The sequence below is a fragment of the Poecilia formosa genome, unplaced genomic scaffold (genome assembly GCF_000485575.1).
Source record: "Poecilia formosa unplaced genomic scaffold, Poecilia_formosa-5.1.2 Scaffold251, whole genome shotgun sequence".
Classification (NCBI taxonomy): domain Eukaryota; kingdom Metazoa; phylum Chordata; class Actinopteri; order Cyprinodontiformes; family Poeciliidae; genus Poecilia; species Poecilia formosa.
In genome coordinates, this window is record NW_006800190.1 from 158,807 (window position 1) to 183,849 (window position 25,043).

At 39.3% G+C, this 25,043-nt stretch overlaps 1 protein-coding gene across 1 annotated transcript in view; it reads right to left on the reverse strand.

Moving 5' to 3' along the window:
* The window catches only part of cdh11 (cadherin 11, type 2, OB-cadherin (osteoblast)), a 136,343-nt gene that overhangs the window by 23,571 nt on the left and 87,729 nt on the right, over positions 1-25,043 (reverse strand). The window contains exons 3-9 of the mRNA XM_016680656.1: positions 24,757-24,793; positions 24,422-24,721; positions 22,248-22,387; positions 20,533-20,827; positions 18,402-18,521; positions 12,367-12,534; positions 6,436-6,623 (exon numbers count right to left, since the gene is read on the reverse strand). Coding sequence (XP_016536142.1) covers positions 6,436-6,623; positions 12,367-12,534; positions 18,402-18,521; positions 20,533-20,827; positions 22,248-22,387; positions 24,422-24,572 — 1,062 coding nt within the window. The 5' untranslated portion in view covers positions 24,573-24,721; positions 24,757-24,793. The remainder of the gene's footprint in view (positions 1-6,435; positions 6,624-12,366; positions 12,535-18,401; positions 18,522-20,532; positions 20,828-22,247; positions 22,388-24,421; positions 24,722-24,756; positions 24,794-25,043) is intronic.

The following is a 25,043-nucleotide window of genomic DNA, read 5'->3' on the forward strand; positions in this document are numbered from 1 at the left end:
CAGCTGAGGCGGATTTCCACAACAATTGAGGAACAGCTCTGTGTAGCAGCTACAGGAGTAGCCAGCAGCTACAGGAGTAGCCAGCACCTCACATTAAAAATCAGTGTGAGGTGATCTGTACATAACAACAGTTTGGTGTGCCTGTGACTTTCTGTATCACTCAAAACAGGAGAGAGCCAGAAAGGGATTGCAGGCGACCAGACAAAACACTCTAAGTACAGGAGACTGTAGGACGCAACCAGTGACTTCAACCTCTAGTCAGTGGCTGACATTTTTCTGGCATTGCTTTTTCAACCCCACTCGGCACACTTGGAACCCCAGCGAAGTAGGTTCTCAAAAAAAGGAGCTGTTACCAAAAACTACCTGTTACTAGCATAAATCCCTCAGGTTTCTCATCATCAGAAGCACCAGCTTCCAAGTCAGCAGCTGTAGCATCTAGACTACCTGAAGCAGTGACACTAACTGCTGTAGCAAAGTTTTTTTTATGTACTTCCAGATCCAGTGGAACTTGGCTACTCTCTCTGTTCTGCCTCCATAGACATGTCCAGTGCAGTGCAGCCATCATTCTCTCCTCCCAGTGTGCTAACTTCAACAGCACCCTATTCAACATCATCAACAAGATTATCTCCATTGTACACAGGTCAGTCTTCAGCATCCTCAACCTCACCATCGCCCCCTGTCTTGTTCAACAATCTCTTCATGACAGGATCCCTCCTCCCATGTCTACACCTTTCCTCAGATACCAACTTATATTCACTCCAATTGTTCTGCACTCCTCTGATTAGTTTTCTTCAGGCAGAGGAGACTAATCATCCTCTGATTGAAGGTTGTCAATCAGACGATGTGGGATGGAGCGCAGAGGTTATCTTCATGACAGAATCCCACCATCTTGAATCTACACCTTTCCTCAAGTACCTACTTTTATTTGCCACAATTGCTCTGTGTTCCTTTAATTATTTTCCCCTCGTTTTTTTGTCACTTAATCACAAAGGACTTCAGCTCCCTGGTTTTATTGTTCTTGGCTCAATTCTCCTGTTATCGTCACCCTGGTTCCACATTCCACCTCCAGTCTGCCTGAAGTGGAGCAAAAACAAAAAAAACAGACCATTATCTACTGCATCATTCAGAACCTGAGATGGAGCATGTGCAAATATGTCCCTTAAACAGCAGGGAAAACATACACTGAACATTCTGATAAAGTGGTTAAAATAGTTTACAGGAGCATCTGTGCCCAGGTAGGGTGGGACATCCCACAGTCAGAGTGGGAGGGGTGTTGAGCATGATAACATTAACATTCTGTGGGATCTGGATCCAGACTTTACAAACAGGGGGTGGACATCCAACCAGAAAATGTAGCAGCAGATAAAGAGCATAATGGAATCATTATGTATTTACAGACAATGATTCCAAGAGCACAAGAATCTCACAGAGGAAATACGAAAGTAGTGAGCGCAGTGGGAACAGGTCCTATGCCAGGGGTGGGTAACTCCAGGCCTGGAGGGTCTCCTGCAACTTATAGGTGTGTCTCTACTTCAACACACCTGAGTCAAATAATGAGGTTGTTAGCAGGACTCTGGAGAACCTGACTGCACTGAGGAGGAGATTCAGCTGTTGGATTCAAGTGTGTTGGACCAGGGAGACGTCTAAGAGCTGCAGGACACCGGCCCTCCAGGACCAGGATTGCCCACCCCTGTCCTATGCAGTGTCTTCAAAGAGAACATACCCCAGTGGTTAGGACAAGAGGAGAATCTTTTCTCATACATTCATGAGAGTTTCTGTAAGTCAATCACAACATGGTTTTCTATGTACTTGGATTCAACATTCAAGACTATTTTGACCAATATATCTGTGGAGGTTTTACTGTAAATTTTCAACAAGCAGTTAAGCCTGTCCCTCCAACAAAAACCAAAAGATATATGAAAGATGAAGCTGCCCCTAACTTTGGTATGGTAATGGATCCCATTTTACATACCCAGTGACTATTCTTTCACATTGTGAACACAAAGACACCAAACACAAATCCTTGGAGGATCCCAGCAATGATGGACATTGTGAAAATGACCCGAGCCTTAGATTTTAAGAAAAATGTTGTATATTATGAGAAGATTTCTCTGTAAGTTTGGCAAAAAAATAAAAAAAAACATTTACAGCCTCACCTGCACACTGTATTGTATACACACTGTATACAGTATAATAAGATCTTGCAGTACAAGACCTCCCAGTGCACAGAACACCGTGATATTACTCCTAAAGTCTATCTTTTTAAACACTATCCAGTTCCTGTGTTTACAGTAAATAAATAAATCCTTGCTGTGTGTCTGGTGAGCTGGATGCATTGTCAACCACACACACAGAGACACACACACACATATTAGCCCTTCGTTTTGATGTAATTGCATGATTTGCATTCAGATTATTTTGGTGATTTTTGAATGGATCTTTAAAAAAAGAATAAAACTTTCATTCAATTTTTTTATTTCTTTTTTTTTTACATTCAGTTACAGGAGAGTAATCTGAATTTTAGATATGCACCGCTCTGTCACAGCCCTCTACTGTTGGCTTATGCCTTATTTATGAGTTACCTGTATTGCTCCAGGGCGGAGTAATTATAGTTGTTGATAGAGGAGAAAGGAGCATTATTCATTATTATCACTAACTCATTTCCCCGCGTACTACTGGTGTCATGGCTGGGAGGAGAGCCCTCAGCTTTGAGCGCTCTCAAAGCCTGGCTTCAGCACAGAGCTGAAAATGGATCGCTCATGCAGAAGGTTGTGAAGCGGCATGGAAGAAGAAGAAAAAAGAAAAAAAACATGAGGACGACTGGAATCGATTATTGCAGCAAAAGATTTTCCCACACCATCAGAGAATACAAAGTGGGGCTCACTGCGCTTCTGAGCAACGTCACGACTGTCTGGGGAGGAAACACAGCTAACCACAAATACTGTGGCTGCCATAAATGGACATCCTGATAAATATAAAGTAGATATTCAAATACTTTGAATAATTAATTGTACATACTGTACTGTTTGATAGCTAGGATCAATTGCAATGCATGTGACTGAATTGACAATTATATTTTCATAAAGTGCCACGATGCGACATTCTTGTGAAATGGAGCTATATAAATGAAACAAATTGAATTGAATACATCATAAAAATATTCCTTAATTAAACTAAGGTGTAATTAGAAGGAGGAAGGGAGAGAGGGACGAACAAAGAAATAAACAAACTTACACATATGGAGAGCAGGAAGGGACACGGCTAGCAGTGGCGTTGCCAGGTTGGGCCTGGAACCCGTTCCAAACTGCTTGACATTCTAATTTTTTTGGTGTTTGTATACGTATCACTCTGTTCACTTTTCTTTTGATTACATATTTTCCCCAGCCCCTCTGTTCCAGTCCCCACTCAGCTGCACTATAATTTGTTGATCATCTCAACTTGTTTCCCAAGCCACAGATGATTTTCCTTATCTCACCATGAGCTCCTTCCAGTCCGTCTTTCCTGTTAGATCCTCTCTGGTTCACTGTTACCTTTCTGGCAGAAGTCATACAGCTCTTTTTGTTCCTTTTTCATTTGGAAGAGCATTCTATGTAATAAATCTTCACCTTCGAGCAAAGACTACCACTTCCCAGTGTGTGCTTGGGTTCAATTCCATGATTGCAAATTTGAAACTTATATTTTTGTTCAGTCAACAACAACAAAAGTTGATTAGTTGAATTGTACAACTGAAAAGAAAAAAAGAGCAACAACAACCTGAATAAATATAATTTCAACCCAAACCTTAAAGTATTTTAGTTACCAAAACAGTACTTAGGTTATCTAGACCAGGGCTCACCAACTCCAGTCCTCCAGTCCTACCATCCTGTAACTTTTAGATGTGTCTCTGCTCAAACACACCTGGATCAAATAAACTGCTCGTTTCCAGCCTATTGAAGAGAGGAATGAATGCTGGTGAGGGAATTCAGACATTTTGGAGCAGAGGTGAATCTAAAAGTTGCAGGATGGTAGCCCTGGAGGACTGGAGTTGGTGAGCCCTGGTCTAGACCTTAACCGTTATTGAAGCTACATTTACAAACTGATATGTGGCAATTTTTCTTCAAATTCCAGATGCTGTATGAATGTGACTTTTAAAATGTAAGGTAGTGAAAGAATGTTTAATATATTGAGTTAACTCAAGTACATCTTATATAAAGAACTGAAAACTCTCCACTCTCTCAACATAGAAACAATAAGCAATAGCATTGAACCCGCACTCAATTCAGCAAGACAGATAAAGACTTCTCAGATGAGTTACAGTATTTTTCTACCACACAGCTCACTATTACAAGATCTTTGTAGTCACTTCGAAGTACAAGTTGTCAATAAATTACAGTTTAAATGCACAGATGCTTTCTGAGAGCAGAAACAGAGCCTCGTTTTTGAAACCACAATCTGACAACAGCCGGCTTCTGCTGCTTTGTGCTTTCTCATTCAGCACTAGAAAGAAACTTTATTGATCATTTTGCTAGTGTAGGCAGCATTGCAGTCAGCAAAAAATTAAAAAAATAAAAATAAAAGGTCAATGTGTATTTTTGAAAGTAGCTCTAATATATTTGCTATTCTCTTCCTAGTCACCAGACAGGGTTGGACTTTTCCCTCACCTTTGCTGACTGAGGTTTAATTCTCTCAAGTTGGGATTTTTTGTTTGAGAAAAATATTAACTTTACAGCTGGAATCATGAAATGGACACATCATTTAGATTTTTCATGACAAAATTCCAAACTTTACTTGCAGACTCAAATTTTCAGAGTACTCTGACATTTGTTTGCCAATTGTTAGTCTTAATAAAAGATGAATGAATGAATGAATGAATGAATGAATGAATAAATGAATGGTTTGATGGATGGATTGACAGGCTGCACCATAGCAGTAAATATTGCAATGATGATATCAGGTGAAGTATATTTTTCTTTCTTTCTTTATGTGCTTAAGTTTGTCCCAATATGTAAATAATCGCATGATAAATTAAAATGAGCTCAGTAATAATATTTTTTTAAAGGGCAATATTGTGTACAGAGACTTCATAATACATTTTTTTTGCGGTTTTGGTTGTGTGTGGATTTGATTGCCTTTTCATTTCTTGTTTCTGGTTGTTGTTTTATATTGATAATCTACAATAACTTCCAGTTCCAGTGTTGATTGTTCTGTCCAAAGTAGTTTATTAGTATTTGGAAGGGAAAACTTGCATTATTATGCCGTTACCATTATATTAGTTGAAAATGGTCACAAGATGACAATATTATCGTTTACTGCAAAATTTGTTATTGTGACAGGTATATATACACGCTTCCTACTCTGTGTGACTTTAGCATTTTTTAGTGACACCAGTTGTGTCTAGTTTGAGCTTTTGCTGCTGCGAGACTCTGTCCTACTGGCTAAATGTGCATCAGCATGTAAAAAACAACTTCAGAAGTCTTATGTTTTCAACATTTGGACTACAATCCCTTGGAGGGCTGCCAGGGGGTGCTGTGGGATGGAAGATGAGAAAAAACATGCAAATAAAAAAGAAAAGAATCCCATAGTTTTTTTTTTCTTAAAATTTTCATCATCATTTATGTTTTTCATTTGTCAATCATTTCGTTTTCTAAAATATAAGTTAAAATAATTGATTTAAGTGTTATTTCTGATTGGCTACCAGTCAAATTCCTCAAGCTGCTTTGCTCTACAAGCCAGCACAGCAAGCAAGAAATGGAAAAGTTTATGACAAGAAAAAGACCAAAGGAATCATCCAGCATCCCTCTGCTGCAAAAAACCATAAGGACTTTGGGATGAATTTTTTTATATATTCATATATTTATATATGATTAATGTAAAATATGACATCATTTCTCATCATCAAAAGTGTGTTGTGTTGAACAATAGTACTATCTGGTAATAAAGTCATAATATATTATCTGATAATAAAAGTTTCTGCCATAGAACTCATGACCATCTGAAGTCAGAAGGTGTGATGCAGCATAATTATGGAATATTGAATAAAAATCATTCTAGTTGATGTTTCTTGAAATATTTTGTAGTCTTGTCTGTGGGTCCACAAAGGGGGTCCATGGCAAGAAGTTAATGATCTTTTGGGGGCCATGGCATGGAAAAGTTTGGGAACCCATGTATTGGTCAACATTTATTGCACTCCAAACAATAAATGTTTGGAGTGCAAACTCTGTTGTGATAAAACTATTGTGCATAATGATATTTTGATGATGATTCATTCACAATACATGGTGCTGCCCAAATGGATGGAGAAATTAATAACTCAGATTATGGAAGAGAACATGGACCTAGAAAAGTTACATCTAATTCCAGACTTTTCTAAACTGTCTAGCAATCCACAGCTAAATGGTTTTATGTGTGAAGAAGACGGCAGAAAGTCTCATTCTGGTCCTCCCTCTTATCCCTTACCTTCTTCAGTTTGATAACTGCCTCTCTGGTCTCTGAGTTGGTGGACAGCTCAAACATGCTCATCCCATCTCCATCTATGAGGCGATAGTTCACAAGTCCGTTGTCTCCCATGTCAGGGTCTTTGGCCTTAAGACGGCCCACCTCCTCTCCTGCCACCTTGTCCTCTGACACAGACATGGTATACACACCTGGTGGGGTAAAGAAGAAGAAGAAAACAAAGAATCAGAAAATGTACTTGCCGATGAAGGCCAGCCGTGTTATCTCGTAGTCACGGCTTGTTTTGGTATTCAACACCTTTGGAGAATTCCTGGCCGGCTGTCAGCATGTTTACTGGCTGTGGCAGGGTCAGCTTTGGAGGGCAGCAAGGGATTAACACGAAATATACCATCTGCCTCATATGGCCCAAAGGATATTAATATCTCCTGTGGTGTCAGGTGTGTGTGTGTGTGTGTGTGTGTGTGTGTGTATGCGCGCATGGGTAAAGGCACAGACTCCTGATTTTCAGGATGCAAGCAGGAGGACCATATGCCTTCCTTTATCCTTCCTTATCTTCCATTTCTCATCTTCCCGTCCCGCCTCCTCCCTCTGCCCTACCCAGAGGTTTTCTTCCTTTCTTCCTGACATTTTTCCTCCACCTCTGTTCCTCCTTTTGTATAATAATTCCCTTTCTTTTCTCTGTGCCCATCATCCCTTTTCTGTTGTTTTTTTCTCCCTCATCTCCACCCACACCTGCCTTTCCGAGAGAACTTATCATTTTGACTTGTACATCATTAGCGTGTTTATCCCGCTTGCCCAGGTTGAGCAAATCATTTGAGTCATGAAATTTCCTTGGTCATGAGGCGACTAAGCGTGTGCATGCGGAAAAAAACAGAGTCATTCCCGGGCCTGGACCCATCCGGCTGGAATCCCCACCAGATACCCTCAAGCGCTTTACTTTTTCTTCGCCACATCTGCATCGATCCTCACCTAATCCCTCTTAACCTTTCATCTCCCTCCCTGTTCCTGCCGTTTAAACTTCCCTTCATGTTGATTGACTCTGTCCTGCTAATGTCCCCCACCACCCCCTTTCACCTCGTCTTCATCTCTCATTTGCCTTTGCCCTCTCTGGTCTCTCAAATCTTTTCAGTCATCCTCACCTCTCCTCCCCCTTTTGGCCTATTTCTCCTCTGCCTTCCTCTCCCCTCCTCAGTTCTCTTCTGGGTAAAAGCTCATTTCATGCTTGCCCCCACCACCCTCCTCCTTCCTCGTCCTTGCCCTTTTCCTCTTGCTCTTCCCCTGTCATATCCTTGCTTGTCCTAAGTAGCTTAACTTCAGTGGCTTGTGGCAGTTGATTTAAACATTGTATGACAGAACACACAGCCGACTTGGCGTACCTGGCTGCAGGCGAAAAGTGTAGCGCAGCGCATACAGTACCAACATTTACATCCAAATCCCACATTGGGAGAAATATGCTAAATTTTTTGGATGAATATTCATCGGGAAAAAGTGTGTGACTTTTTATGCAGTTCTCAAACTTTTTTCATAAGGATATGTGAGGCCAGCTGGCTGAAGTAAAGAAACATTTCTAATACTCTGAACTGCATTGTTGCAGAAATTTGATTTAATAGACTATAAATTGGTTTGCTTGTCTTCATATACAACTAGAATCATACATTTACATACACTGTATAAACACTTCCTGTTTTAGGTCTGTTTGACTTAACAAAATTATATTTGTTAAATGCCAGAACAATGAATTAGAGAATTGTCTCTAAAAACCAGCCCCTTGTTCTTTGCTTCGTACAGAGGGTACCGACCCTCGCCTATTGAGAAGCAATTGTTTGCTGGTGGGGTGTACTCTTGAAGTTTTGAATGACTGGACCTGATTTTATTCAGTCACTAATGTTTGGGCGTGATTTATATAATGCATAAACTGGATTGTGAAGGAAGTTACGCTATGAAGCTTACCGGAAAATACAGTAGGAATGGCACCACAAGATGTTTACCAGCAATAAAATGTCTTAAACATTCTCCTTGTTCTGGCTATAGCTGCTCAATAGTTGGAAGCGTGGCTAACACGGACCAAACAGCTTCATGCACTTCATCTGTTGCCATTGCCAAACTACAACTACAATTCTGAAACAGCACAGAAACTCAATGTCATTGTTCACAACTCCTCCTTCTGAACGCTGATTGTCCAGGATGAAAGTCATCTCGAGAAACGGAGCTCAATGAGAAACATCCCAGACAAAACACTGAGGGAAGATGAATATTGAACAGAATTATGTAGGAAGACGACGGCCAGGCAATGCATTTTGAAAGAAATGCATATTAAACTATGTAACACGTCATCGATTTTGGTTATCCTTTCACATGCTTCTCACAGTAGTTTACTAGACTATTGTTTACCATGCCTCCAGACAGAACTAGTGTTTGTAAACCCAGCTTGAGTCTGGCCCTTGGTACTTTAACCGAAATGTTGAATCAGCTCTCCTTGACATGGTCACAAGACAAATACTGCACCATCTTGTTTGTAGGGAGGCATCCTCCACCACTTCTCAACACCAGGCATGGGTTGAACTATGCCACACAGAGCTTTATGTGATTGGTCAGACATTTGTGGACGTGTTTCATGCAGAAATGTGCTCAGACAGCAATGTTGGTATTTCATTTCATCTATTTCTCTTTCACTATCTAGTTTTTGTATTTGCACACAACACAAATACTTTTGAGGAGTGTTTAACAAATGGTGAGAAATTACGTGGATTTGTACAATTCTTCTCAAAAGTACCTAAAAAGACTGTTAAATGGCTAAAAGCTCCTGGACAGAATGTGAAAAGTCATTGTCCACAAAGAAGGCCGTCTCCAGATGTGGAAGACATTGACTGCCTTGAACAGAGTCGTACCCTAACCAGACAGAGCACCTCTGGGATACAGTAAAGTAGAGATTGTGAAACAAAGCCTCATGTCCAACATCAATGTTGGATCTCACATACAGAATTGTCAAAAATTCCCATAATAAACTCCTAAATCTTGTGAAAAGCCTTCCCAGAAGAGTTGAATCTGTTATAGCTGCAAATAACAAGTCGACATCAACTTAAACCCTCTGGATTAAGAACGGGATGTCAGCAGGCGAGGCAATATGGTGTCAATTCAACACAAGGTAATAACGTATACAGAAAAATGTTCCAACAGTCATTATTTAGCTGTCAGTATTTTTGGTTTATCATTAAATTACCTTTATGAAATGTGTCTGACATTTTATTCCAAATATGGAAACATTTCAGTTTTTATGCACGAATGAAGACATGTTGTCCTTCCTGCTTTTTTTTCTCTCTTTTGGGTCAAATCTGGCAGGAAAAGTTTCCATTAAAGCTCCAACATGTTTTTCATTTAAACAGTCCAGTCATGTTAGGGGATTTTTAATTGAATCATTCTGGTGGGTTTCATAAGAGAAGACAGCTCTGTAACAGCAATTTCAGAAGTCAGCGAAGGTAAATGAAACGCTCAAACAGAAGCCTGTAGACATCAATCAAAATATATTCTCTTCAAACAGCTTTTATGCCCTGCGTCGTTCCCCCGCTGTTTCTGTTGAAGCGGGAATTAGAGAGCACTGGCTTTACAGCGCGGTGGCACGCGTACATTAACAGTATTTAACAAAACCATCTTCGTCGTCGTAAGTCTAATAAAGACTGAAGTCACGGAGTCACAACACTTCTCATCTTTATTTTCCCCTCCTTGCTTCTAATAACCCCTGTCTGTGTCGTGATGAATTTTCTGGGGGGTGCCTGATAACGAGGTGAAAGGCAGAAAATTGTAGGACATGAGGGGTGTGTTAAAAACAGATGAAGCCTCAGAAAAGTGCCACAGCCTAATGGAAACGGGGGGAAAAAAAACACAGAACCACATAAGGAAGTCTAGCTTTTCATACAAAACCGCATATGTATTACTTTTTATCTCCCCTCATTCTTCCTCAGGGTTTGTTGCAACTTTATTAGTACCCCAGTGCTGGTGACAAGCTGAGCTGGAGGCGTGTGATGTTTTTTTTTGGCTGTCACTTCAGTGAATAAAGCACCCAGTGTGGCTTACTCAAAAGCACGATATCTAAATAACACCTTGGCATAACTCATCACCATAACTCAAACGCAGACGCATGATATGTCGGCAGGGAGTGTTAATTCTGGTTTTTGTCTTTTCTGTTTTTCTTCACGTCTCGCTTATCTCGTTTTTATCCTTTCGGTGCCCTCACTCAGTCAACCCCGCTGCTAAATAAGTAATCACTGTCCTCATTCTCACCATCTGGGAGAATGTTCTTGCAGGTGGTTGGGCTGCTTCGGCTTGTTTTTGAAGACGGGGGCCAATTTCTGCAGTTCTGTGTTGTTGTGTGTTGTTGTGTTGTTGTTGTGTGTTGTGTGTGTTGTGTGTGTTGTTGTGTGTTGTTGTTGTGTTGTTGTTGTGTGTTGTTGTGTGTTGTTGTTGTGTTGTTGTTGTTGTTGTTGTGTGTTGTTGTGTGTGTTGTTGTGTGTTGTTGTGTGTTGTCTCACATCCCAGATGCAAACTGCTAGAGATGCACTAAGTGCTGTCATAAGCAGAGGTACTTTTGCTAGAAATGTAAGTCAAAGACAATATTTAAGGGAAATTAAAAGTTGCTGTAGCAACACAAATGTCTTCATTGGTTAGTATTTTGATGATGTCATGGTTAACACTATGAACATTTCTGCCACTGTCTTCAAAGACAAGTAGCTAGCTACCCCGAAGCTAGCTGTTTACAAACAAACATTTCTCTGTTGATAGGACATACAGACCTTCATTTCATGTGAAAATAGAACGCAAACCTTCTGCAAAGTCCTTTTAAGCCCTTCCCACTGCAGTACAGTGGATATTTGTGGGGCTTAGCGACCACATGCTAGTGCCATCAGAATGGAAATTATTGACCTAATTTTAATTAGTAATGCAGCTGAAATTGGTCACAGTGACAGACAGACCATTCCAATTTGATAAAATAAAATAAGCAGTGTATGTTATTCATTGCAACTTCAAATTAAGCTAATCTCTGAAGAAGGAATCAGGGATGTATTGAAACATCCCATCTTTTAAACAAATCTGTAAAATATGTAATAGTCCTAATTTATACAACTGCTACGGAAATTAAACCAGAACCTTTTTTTTTTTTTAAAAAAAAAAAAGGGACAAAAATGGAAATGAAGTATTTAACAGAGTTTTATCTTTAAAAGCCCTTCCCTTTTACAAACTGTCACACAGTTTAAAAAAGTAGGAATGTCAGTGTGGAAACTTCAAACACCTTAAATTCTGAAGATAGCCTGCTGAAAAATAAAAATGGATTCCGGTTGTCACGGCCCCGCAAAATCAGATTTTAGCTTCCCTTGGTAGGTCGGTGGAGGAACTGTCAGCTTGTTGAAGCACGAAGCAACCGGAGTGACGACTCTGACAGGCTCTTTTCCTCTCCTCTGCAGCTTACCTAGCTGCTTCCACCAGCATCCCTCTCTCTTCTCGCCTGTTCAGTCTCTCCACAGGCTAAATCCTCATCACTCCCTTCTCTCCCTTAATATACTCTGTCCATCCATTCCTGCAGCTAATTTCTGTCTGGAGTTCCTTGGTTTAGAGCTACGGAGGGAAAGGAGAAATGCGGAAAAGAGAAAATGGCAGAGTCATGCAGATGGCTAAAACTAGCCGAAGGGGGGAAAAAAAGATGAAAAAACAGTGTTGAACAAAGACGAGGGAGTTGGATAAAAAACAGAGGATAGCAAAACAACTGACTGGAGCTGGAGTGTTCAAAAAAATATGTTTGTGAGTTCTACATGATTTCAATCATTTATTCATACTTCCAACACAGTTGCTGTGAGTAGAGGCTCATAGTGGAGGTGAAATGATGGCTAAACAGAGTGTGATATATGTGGATAGTACATAAAGACAGTGAAGAAAAGAACTTACTCTGTGGGAACTTTGGAGGGTTGTCGTTAACATCTGTGAGGGTGATTTTGACCTCGGTGGTCCCTGACAGCCCCCCCATGTGGCCGCCCATATCTTTGGCCTGGATGACGACGTCGTATTCCTGCCGTGCCTCACGGTCCATGTTTGGCAAGGCAGTGCGGATTATACCTGGAAATGAAACAATGCGATAATAAAATCTGAAGGATTTACTGGACAGTATAGCTGACAGAAATAAAGAGCTTAAAAACATGACAATAAAGATTTCATTAACTTTATGGAAAATGTTGACATCTAAGAGATTTGTAAAAAAAAAAAATACAAATCTCGTATATTCCACCTATTTGTGGCTCTAACTCCAAAGTATTCACAGAAAATGGATCTATTCACAGATTCTGTAGACCATGTCTAAATATTTGAAAGAATTGTAGGTTAGGAAGCTAAGATACCTCAGCGCAATGCTACTTGATGTGCTAATGGTTGGTGTTTGCAAAGCAGCCAATCCAGAAGTGCCCTTTCTTTTCCTTGACACTGATTGGCTGTATCCTCAGAGCAGAGATAAGGAATGTTAGCTTTTAAGATGGTTTGCACTGTGAGATAATAATGTAAATTTACTGTTGGACCTACAAAAATTGGCAGTTTTAGTAGTTTTAAGTTTCTGCAGATTTCAGCTGTTTGGTGGTTGTGATCCCAAACTCCAGTCATCACCGGTGGTCAACTGTATGAGTTACAGTCCTGGCTGAATTAAATGGAAAGAGATCCAAGCGTCTCGGGCACTGCTCCATCTACTTCCAAACTGCAAAGTAAATGTGCAAACATGAAAAACAATGGGTTGTAGGATTGATCCTTGAGATCCACCACAGGTTGTGAAATTGTAGAGGTTTGTAACTCATACTGACAGAAACACTTGTGGCGAAATACGAGTGCAGAATATCAAGCGCTGAGTCTTTAATTTTAGACCAGGATTGAAAAAGTTAAGATGTTTTTCAGTGTTGCAAGGATAACAAAAACTAAAGCACTCAGCAACAAGTGTCTGTGAGCTTCCTTTTGACTACAAGGAACCCAAAAACCAGAATAAAAGTTTGTAGTTATAGATTTAACAATAAATAATATAAAAATATAATAAACATTAGGATTGCAAAGATATATCTTTTTCCAGATTCCGAGATAGGGGGCTGGTTTGAGTTCTGTTGTTACCTCAGAACAGGAGTGCATGTTAGATTAACAGCTGGTCAAAAACAGTCTGCTTTAAACAGCCTGGCAGGCAGCTGGAGCCTGTAAGAGTACTAAAAATGTAAGATAAGGCCAACTGTGGAGATTAGTTCAGTTTTAAGTCATCTAAAGGGAATGTTATCTTGAGCACAGGAGGAGGAGGACATGAGGGGTGCTGCACGCCTTAATTCTGCTAAGGAGATTTTGTAAGAGAACTCACAAGGGTAATCTTTGAGAATCAAGGCTACAGTTTGCTTTGCTACATTATTATTTCTTCGCTGTTGCCATCTTTACAGTTTTTTCTTCATCCTCAACTGTTTCCTGGTAAGCTAACAAGCTTAATTTTAAGTAGGAGTGTGTGTTTGTCAGACTGCCTCAGAATACTTGGACTAAAGTAAAACTAGCAGTACATTTCACAAACTGACTTTGTCATAAATGACTATGAGAACATAATCATAACATTTTATTTGTTGATTTATATTTGGAAACAAAGGTGATTCACAGCATGCAAACAACAAAAAATAACCTTGTATTTACTAAGTAGATTAAAGTCAGTATAGTATAGCGCTACAGAAGTAGCAGCATGAAGCAATAGGTTGTTTACCATACATCCATCCATAAAACCAATAATCTTTGATGAAGGCTGAGGTCTTATTTCTATTTTACATTTTTAATTGACTTTCTTACATATGCAACATTTTTGAAAAAGAAAAAATAAGTATCCATAGTATTCATATGCTTGCTTCATAGCGAAGATTTTAGCTAGACGGTGCTTAGCTGGCTGTAGTTGAGCTAGCTATAGCTTCTGACTGGAATCTGGTTCCACAGCTGAAACATCAACTAGCCCAGTGTGTTTATGTTTCTTTACAGTGAGTTTAGTGATATCTAAAATGTGTTTGGCCACTTTTATCACAACACAGCTTATAACACTTGACTGGAGATGATAATGGATAGTGGACACCGTCCATGGAGTTTGTGATTCTGGGTGATTCTCTGAATTCGGTGCTTTTGGGGTCTATGTCACTTAAAAATATACCACAAAAAAACAATGATTTTGAACACTGCATCTATTGAAGGACTCTTTGAACCTCCAAGAAAACATGTCTCCTCACCTTATGCATGAAATCCCAAATATTAATACAAATTTCTTTGCTGCTTAGGTTGCTTTAAATTCAACCCCGTAACGGGATAATTTCATTCCTCTATGAGTATAACTCTAACACAATTCAACTAATTCTTCCAGTTCCTTTGAGATCACCTGTCCCTTCATCAAAATAACTAATTGTAAGTATATTTTATTTGTTTCTGAATCATAATTATTAGACTGATCAGTAGAATATGGCAACTTGATGTAAAAGCGCTTCTCATAAATCATGAAAATACACTTAAAAAAAAAATTAAATCAGGCTTTTTATGTTTATGAATAATTATTTAAACTTTGCATACAGTCCAACAAGTATTAGTCTAATATTTGCTGTTATTATAAAAAAAAATTACAACAATGTATCGTGTTATGGGGTTGGACCCATTGTAAAAGTTGACCAGACTGTAACGGGGTTGAACACTCAGCCTGGCTTAACAACAGTCCAACGTTCAACCCCGTAACAAAACCACTGTTTTTGTAACAGGGTGGAAGATTTTCACTAAAAGTTGCCATAAGTCTACATCAGCTAGGGTATGGAGCAACATATGATATGATGAAAACAAGAAATGAATATGTGTTTCAAAGACCATTTTTTACTTTTTCCCAAACAACAATAAATATCATTTACATGCATAACCGGGTTGAAAGGTTGAGCTTGACGATGGCGATATTTGGGTAAAAAATAACCAAATATAGGTAAGAAACTTTGCTAAAACTCGAATCTCTTTACAGTGTGAGCATGAAGAGACTTAAGTGATGTCACTTCCAGGGTGCAGAGGAAATTGGACTGAACCATTATTTATAAAATGGTTGGTTGGTGAAGACGAGGACGCATGCAGACCCAGGATGTAAGTGAAAATGATGAATTTAATGGTAATTGCCAAGGTACAGGAGAACGGAGAACAACACAAGGAACATCTAACGGTGGAACAGACGGCACAGAGAAACTGGCTACACACGACAAGGTACCGATGAAGAACACAGACAACAGGTGGGATGAGACACACCTGGGAACAATCAAGGGCTAACAGGACAACACAGACTCAGGGAAACAGGACTAAACACAGAAAATCTCAAAACAATAATACAGAAAAACACGGATCATGACACATTATAATTAGTTTGCTGTTATGGGGTTGAACAAAACTTGAGGGACAGGATTAAAAAGTGCTATTTTATATATAATTCATGTATTTTTCTCATATTTCTTTTATTTAGGTTAAAGTAGACCTAAAATGTTTATAATGGTACAAATAACTTGCAGTTATTGACTATTTTTATTAGTTTTATTGTCATTGAAAAATGAACATTGGTCAGTGGGGACATGCTCATTTGGCTGACCTCTACACTTCAACAACCCATAACATTTTTCAAAACATAATTTTTTGAATATATTTGCATGTTACATTACCAAGACACATGGATATTTACATTTCTTGATTTTCTCAAAATTTTTTATTTGCATTCCATGAAAATCTTTGAGTTAAACCTGAGGGACACAAAAGGCACCGAATTCGGAGAATCACCCAGCTGCATAAAAAGGGAACAAACAGGTTTCAGCTACTGACACATTTTGGGTGAACTTAGCTCTGTGCTTTGGGATTTACTCAATAATTAGTTCAAGTCATCTACTCTGTGATGTTCAGTACTCCTTATGGCTTAATATGAGCAAATAAAAAGAAAATTACAAGATGAAAAACAAAGAGGAAAACATCACATTTAAAAAAAATAAAAATAAACTTTGAAAAGAAAAGTAGTACACTTTTGTTTTCAATTCATAAATTTCTCTGCTGTGTCAGGTAAAATAAAACATAGGAGCCTGAAAGTCTCCATTAAATTAGCATAATTTAAAAAAGAGCAACTACTGCTTCATTCAGTTCACGTCTGATGCCAGAATTCCCAATACATATCCTGGTATGTGTATAATATGCAACAACAGACATTATTGATATGCAGAAAAGTTTAGCCACATACAAAACAACAGTTTAAAAAAAGAAGTGGTAAAATATTTTCTAAACTGAGAGATTTTGCAGATATAAATATTTCCAGGTTTGGAAAACCCTAACGGCAAATTGTGAGCTTGGAATTTTCTAAATAAAACTGACAGATATTCTCACAATAAATCTGGCTCTGTTATATGTTAGATTGAGCTCAAGAGTATAAAAAGTAAACTAAAGAAAGTATGTTCACCATATGTTTATTTTATGGGATGTAATTTTAATATAATCCTTCAAAAATGTTCTTTTAATTATTCCAGTGCTTAATCATCAAATAGAATTAGATATCCCATAGACTCACAATGTTTGCTACCATATATAATTGTTCTGCGCAAGTATTGTTTATATGCTCATAAAAACTAACAAGGTAATAATTTCTGCAAAAAACTAATTTAAAAAGCAAAAACAAAAACAAAACAAAAAAAACAGTTGCTAAGCGACTTTAATTTAAGATATTTAATTTGAAAGCGAACCCTTTTTCCTCCATCTGTTAGATAAATATGAACTTTCATGCAGCTTTTCCCATCCACTATTTTTAAGCTGCAGTAATCTTTTCTGTTCATTTTAATGATCCCCCGCCACTCTCTGTCCGTCTCGCTCTCTCTCTCCCCGCATGTCCAACTGCAGAGAGGCTCTCCGGTGTCATTTTACTCCAAATGTGTGCGTATGTGTGCGACAGCATGAAAAGCTGATAATCTCCAAACCAATTAGAAATGTGAGCTATGGATTTGAGCCAGTCAAATACCCAACACTGGTTTGATTAGCTAGATTTACTCCGCTCAAATCTCTCCGACTCTCTGTGCCCTAACCACTCTTTTTCCATGAGCTCACTCTCTCTAAACCAATTTCTCTTCTCTAACCTCTAGCTTTCGGTTTATTTTCTGGCTCTCTCTCTGACCTAACAGATCTCTGTGTCTGCCCTAACCTCTTGCCTTACAACCAATTTCTTCTTTTAATGCAAACTCAAATATTAGGCCCATGCTCTGCTGGGAACAGGCTTGAATGTCCTCTGGGACTTCTCTCTCTCTCTCTCTCTCTCTCTCTCTCTCAGTTCTGCCTTCCTCTCTAAAAACATGTAGGGTTATGCGATCCCTGAAGCGGTCACTCTGCAGCTTTGTACATGAAAAGTGGTAGAAAACAGAAATGTTACATCAGTATGTTGTGAGTGTGTTGCTGTGGATAGCATTAAGGCACGACTTTTTTTCATTGGACATCTTAGTGTGTGTGGAGTTTCTGTGTTCTCCTTCTACCTACAAGGTATTCTGTCTTCATGCATTTTGGGGTGAACTATAACCATGTAAAAGTTTTTCCATTCAACCAAAAAGTACGCTTCTGATACGGGTATCTGTCACAATGTGATAAAACAACGAAACACAAGAATCAATTAAAACAAAAATCTATTTTTTTTATTTACATTTCCTTTAAAATGTCTTGTTAAAAAATATGCCCTTATCAACAATAAATGGAAAGTCTCAATGCAATCACCCTAATCTTTTGTTCAATCCACAGGTTTTTATCAGTCTGCTTAAATTGTTGTGGCCCTCAGCCACCACCAGGAGGGTCCACAGCTCAGGTAGAGCCCCACTTCCTTACTACAAGTTAGTGGACTAACTTGTAGTAATTAATTTTGCAGAGCTCTGAGTGTTAACTCCAGCAGGACCACACAGTCTGGCTTTCAGTCTCACCTGTTTGAGGCTCCACAGAAAAGTACGGCTGTCCTTGCAGAATGCTGTACACCAGCCTGGCGCTGTTGCCATAGGTCGGGTCATCGGCGTCTGTAGCCGTCACCTGCATCACCGACGTACCTGTGAGATGGACACGCGGAGGCTTGTTCACTGATTTTGTTCAAGAGAAGCTCAATCAGCTTTAGCTCACCTAGCAGCACCAGCTGGACAAAACCGCTGCTCTAACACTCGGACACACAGCAGCTCGGCTCCGCCTACGAGGCTGCTCTCCGCCATTATTTCTCTGCATTTCATCATTGTCGGGTGGAAATATTCCATCTCCGATGTCAGTGATTTTTATGTTTTTAATAAAACATTATGAGGGTGGACAGAATCCAACAGTCCCTGAGCTTCGTGAAAAACCTTTCATAACCCCTAGAAAACTTTGTAAAATGCAAAGATGTTGAGCTCAAACAGCCATTACTTTAGTGCCCAGAAAATTGGCTATTTTCAAAATGATGTGCTTCGCTTGCAGCTTGCTAATTCAACATGACACAGTGAAGCTCTGCTTTCAGGCCAAGTGAATTAAAATGCCTCAAATGTTAAATAATTTGCATTATCTTTGTATAATTGCTGAAATGTTCTTTTAAAAAATAAAAAATTGGGACACAACTCTTGAAACACGACTCCAGACTAACTCTTTAAACTCACTGCATTGCTGTAACTTTCTATTTTATTTAAATCCACTGCCACTAAATTTAGATGCGCACAAATATTTCACCGCTCCTGTAAAAGTGACACTGTTGTCACATGACATGTTTGTATTATCATTATTATGCTGATATTTCTCATAATTTTAAATATTAACAACTTCATGCATTGGTTTGGTAAAAATGTGCTGAAAATGTCCAAAAACGACTATTGTTAATGTCCTAAGGTTTCATTTTATTCAACATCATACAGTTGCTATCCAACAAAAACACATTATTTTTATTTATGCAGCACTGTGAAAAAATGAGACAAAATCAATTACTTGTATCAGCCTAGAGAGGATAGCAAGATCATTTCTACTGTGAATCAGTGAACAATCAGAACCATGAGAAACATATCGTTTGATTCTTCCAGTGCATTTTACATAATTTAGTCTGAATTACTCTGCAAGAAACTCCAGCAGACACCAGACAGGTGGAAGTGGAAGTTTGACTCCCTGATGAGCAGACCACAGATTGGGGCTAAAGGTTTGTGGGTCTGACTAGGCGATCATCAGTGAAGGAGCACCAAAGGGGACTGAACTCTTATTGTAAGTTTTCACTCTAAAGAGAATCAGAATCAATGGGACAGTGTATGTCCCAGAAGTCTGGCAACCAGGTAACATTTCACTGGTGAACCAAACCATGAACACCCTAAGGCAGCGAACTGAGCATCAGACTTAGCATTAGCAGGTAAATGTGAGTGGAGGCAATAGGTGGAGGCTGAGGACTTTATTTGGGGGTAGCGGTTTTTCATTCTGGATGTTGTACAGAGAAAAACCTCATCAACTGTGTTTCCATCACAAATAAGTGCATATCTCACCCATTTGGGGGTCTCTGTTGGTATTCTGTTGAAAAAACACAATTTTACTATTTGCTACTGCTATGTTGTGCGAGCTCTGGTGGAGCCAGCAGCAAATTGTCCTTAAAAAATCAGAAGCAAACCAACATCCTCCTGCCACTTCCCGATGTCGTCTTTGTTGTTTGCACCAGTAGCAACCTCCGGCTGTTGATCACGTGACTTGTGAGATGGAAAAAAAAACTGTTTTGCAAAATACATCAACTTCAATGCGGCCAAAAAAACACCTCATCCTAGCGCACAAACTTTTGAGTGAAAAACTGGAGCTTCTTCAAATTTGGGTTGTTTCCATGAAGCAAATGTATTTTTGTCAATTCAATTTGTGTAACTGTATGGTGAAGAGACATGAAATGTGCAACCAAGAAAAAGCCTGATTACCATTATCAGATATTGTTGCTATGTGGGATATTGGCCTCACTCTGGATCCCTGAGAAACATTACCAACAAACAAAGCAACAGAACAGGAAGACATTCCAGGCTTGCTGCTTTTTTAACCATCAAACCTTGCATTTCTCACTTCTCTGATGCCTTCTAAATCACTCACCAACATTGGACATCTCAGGCACCCTGGCGTAGTACGGTCCATGCAGGAACTCTGGCGGATTATCGTTGATATCCTGAACTTTCACTATGAACTCCGATGGAGGTTCCAGTGGCTCATTGGTGTCCCGGGCCACTGCCTGTGCTGTCAGGGTGTACTGGGCCTGCTCCTCGCGGTCCAGCGTTTTCGTGGCATGGATGTTGCCCGTCTTGTCGTCAATGACAAATATCGTTCCTGCGCCTTCACCAGACAGGATGTATTTGATGGTACCGTCGCCTTTGTCCACATCTGAGTGAAGCTGAAGACACAAGAAGCAAACAAGACAGTCAAGGACAGGAGGGTTAAATGTACGAGCATAAAGAACGTCTGAAATTCAGGTTTTGTGGTGAGAATAGAGACAGAAAAGGGGAATAGTGAGTGACAGGAAAAACTATAAGAAAAACAGGCAGGCTGCCTGACAGCTAGATGGGAATTGAGGCTCTAATTTCTAAACTCTTCAAACCAAAGGCCTGACAGAGTGAGACAGAAAGGCTGAGAATGTTCTGTACCAGACAAGCAAATGTCAATACAGGAAGAGATAAGGGAATACTCCTACAAAAGACGAGGATTATTCAACATTCAATTTTTCGGTCTTTACAGCCTCTTTACTATGAAATAAGCTGCATTGCGGATGTCACTTTCAGTTCTCTATGAATGCCACTGTTCTCTCCAAGTCATGGTGTTGTTGAGGAAAACCCCCAATCGCTCCACATGAATGTCAGCTTGACCCCACGCTTTTACTTGTGTCTTACTCTCAATGCTTGATGAATGGGAGGACTTCATTTAAATCTCACTGGGAGCTAGCTGTCACCTTCTGAAGACTGCACTGTGACTGCCACTGGACTCACTGAACGCATTAAGGTAAACACCTACTGTACTTCATGGGACGGATGACGTTATAATGAAAGGAAATACAAGAGAGGAACCTGTTAGATGTTGCAAAAGACTTGATGTCAGGGTCGAGGTTCACTTTCCTGCAGCAAAGTAACCAATGGAATAGTTTACAGCAAAGCACGTGTACAAAGTCCAGACCTAAATTCAAATGAGAAATTGTGACAAAACTTCTTCTTTTAGAATGTTTTTGGTGCTAGTGGCCTTTATTTGAAAGTACTGGGTGTAGAGAAGAAGGGAAAGACATGTGGCAAAGGAACGGACACTGTCACAGCTCTGTGGCAAAACGTTAAAAAAAATCAGTGTACAGATGCTCCCTACCTAATCAGACTGACTTTGAGCTAACAGAAGTCGCCTCTAGACGTAACTTGTTGAGGTACAGCCAAATGATTTGGAATTGTTATTGCCGCTAAAGGTTGTTTTACAAAGTTTCATTGCAGTGGGACTTAACACAAATGATTACCACTGTACACTGAACTTGAGTTATTCTGTCATAAAGAAATATCTGTCATCCCTGGATGTGCAAAGCTTGAAGAGCAATAGCAAAAACACTTTGTAATTCATCTTTTGCAGTTCAAAGTATTGACATGTCTGAGATTCACAAACATTTTTAAAATAAAAAAGTTTATTTAACTTTTCTTCCACTTTCCAGTAACAGTTTGTTATTGTAACACTGCAAAATATATTATAATGACAAGTTTTTGCAACTGAGAGCTTGGTGATTTATGTCTATTAAGATATATTGGGAGACATTGAAGTATTACGGGGGTTGTTTGTGGAAAACTTACCCTCCCCACCAACACCGGGTCAGGTCCGGTGTATTCCTCAATGACAAAGAACTGATTCCAAACCCATCCTCGTTTGGACCGGTGCAGTACCTGGCCTTCCTTCCCTGTCCTCTGTCTATGTCTGTGCAGCGATAAGTGACCTAAGACATCAAAGCGTCCAGTTAGATGAATACATATTACACAAAGAAAGGTTAGAGTTGAAAACTGACAGCATATTCATGATATTATTACACACATAATGTTAGAGGACAAATGAAAATACAAATTAAAGTTACTTTATGAGGAATGTATGAACGGACACTGCAAAAACTGAAAGAAAAACAATTCTGAACTTCATAAACACTTTGTTTATTTTTTCAGAGATGAAACTTAAAAGTGGGCGAGAAGCTGTAACCTCCAGGGCACGGAGGTCTGCTTTTGAATTCTGGGTCACTCGAGCAAATCCCAAACCGGGACGGTGTGGGTGGACTGTATGAAGAACACACACTTCAATGAATTGTGTTTCAGAAGGCTCTAAGGGAGGCATTTAACCTCTGTTTGTTGCAGTGCAGCTGCTTTGTGGTTAAGCAGAGCAGGGTTGGGTTTAAACTGAACTAAATCCATGCTGCAGCGTCTGACTGCAGGGATGGGCAGCACAAACTGCAACAAGCTGGATGCTCTGAGTGAAAGGTTGAACATTTGAATCTCACAAACTACTCACAAGCGGAACAGAAACATTTGAATTCATGTTTTTTATAATGCTAAAGAACATCGATATAACAGGATGTGAACAGCTGGATGTTTAGGTCCCTTTATTTACTTTAACTCTGCACTAGATTCATAATACAAATTGCACTAAATACGAACAAGAGCAATTCCACCCATTCAGTCCAGTAGACTGAATCTAAAAAACGAGTTTTTATGTGAACTTGAAGTGGGGTTTTTTTTGTGCGAAAGTAAAGTAGTTAGTTTGAATTTTGCTTTTTCCGTCAACCTTTTGTAAGACGATACTTGAAAATGCACTTAAAAACACTTAGATGAAAATATGGCTGTAACAGAAAACATCAGGTTCTGAAAACGTTCAGCACAAGAACCGATTGGAGGAATAATGCTGCATTGGTGTTTCCAAATTAATAAGTTATGCAGCAAATTGTAAAATGACGCATCACATTAAGTCGTTCATTTGGAGACAAAACGATATAGCTCATGTTAAAATGATGAGAAGTGGATACAACAACAGAGGATAAATGTAATAACTTGTATAAACACATTCATCAGAGTGAAAACTGTTATTTTGCTTTGTACTCTCAACTTCCCAACTCTTACTGTCCAACAAAAGGAGTTAAAAAACAATTTAAAGAATTTTTTTTGAAGACAGGAATTTTTGGCAATAATATCAGACAGAGCTCAATAAGACACAGTTAATTCTACCTTTAGTGGGATTCCTGACCCATTTTCCTGTTTCCTTCCTGTGCACCATTAAAACCAGGTTTCTGCAGATTAGATATTTTTAAGGAAAGAAAATCCTTTAAAAATGATCTTTTTGATCTGGTTGACCTTTGAGAACACAGGCAATTTGCTCTGGATGTGACTTAAACAGATGTAAATCTATATGGGCCGACTTTCTATGCCTGGTGGTCGGACAATCATTCAGCCATCTAACGCGTTTGTGAGTTAAAAATGTTACCTAGTTACCATATTACATTAGGTGATATGCGTTATTGGAAGACATTATAAAGAAGAACTAAACACCAACTATAAAGTCTATAAAGATTAAAGAACTGAAAATAAACAAATAATCCTTACCCCGGTGGGGTCTGGAGGCCCACCAGGCTTATAATGAGGTTTACTTATGTGCATATTTCCAAAGATCAACGGTATTAAGTAGATATTGTTGATTAATGATAATGTAATGATATTAAACCAACGTTATTATTAATTTAATTGTAACTCTTGTCTGCTTATACAATTTTCTGTGAATTCACAAATTTATTGCAAAAATAAAGTCTTAATCCTGAGAAATTAATCAAATTGTCAGGACATAATATCATGCAGTACACAGAGCTGCCAAGAGTTGAGACTGGTGGATTTAGAAACAGTGATATAACTCACTTCACTATGACAGAAATGTTCCAGCAATCCATTTAAAAATTGGTGTAAATAGTATGTATTTGTAGCTTGTTTTTCAGTCCTACCTGGATGCCTGTGTCTGTGGCTCCTGTGGTCCAGCGTAGCATGTCCTTTCCTGGTTCCTAATGCAACACTGCAGAGCACTGAAACTCCCAGCAGCACCAGGAGGACCCTCAGCAGCCCGAAGCCCTGCCGCTTTGCTATCAGCACCGCCATCTTGCCTAACCAATGGGACTATGCGCTCGGCTCTCTCCGACTCTCTGCTTCCTCTCAGTGGAGCTCCACTCCCACCGAGGCCGAACCCCGATTTGTTTTCTGAGCGAAACGTCGATCAAGAGTCTCCTTGTTCATTTGCTGGGTCGGAGCTCAAAGCTGCAGATTCTGATCACTGATGAGCAACCTCTTCTTCCAACTTGTCACTTCTGTCTTCAGAGAGCCTAAAGGAGAACAGAATGGAAAAAACTTTGTAAGTAACACCAGGTTAATTAATATTTAACACAAAAAGCATACCTTTAGCTATATAAGCCCAGACATTATAAACAGACTGGCAATAGAGGGAAAACGGCTTTCTAAACGATTGTCGGCTTAATTAGGACAATGTGCTAATTATACAGGCAGTGTTGTCCATAAACCCATTAGCTTTAATTCAATTAGATAGAGACAGATTTGTTGTAGAGCAGACAGTTC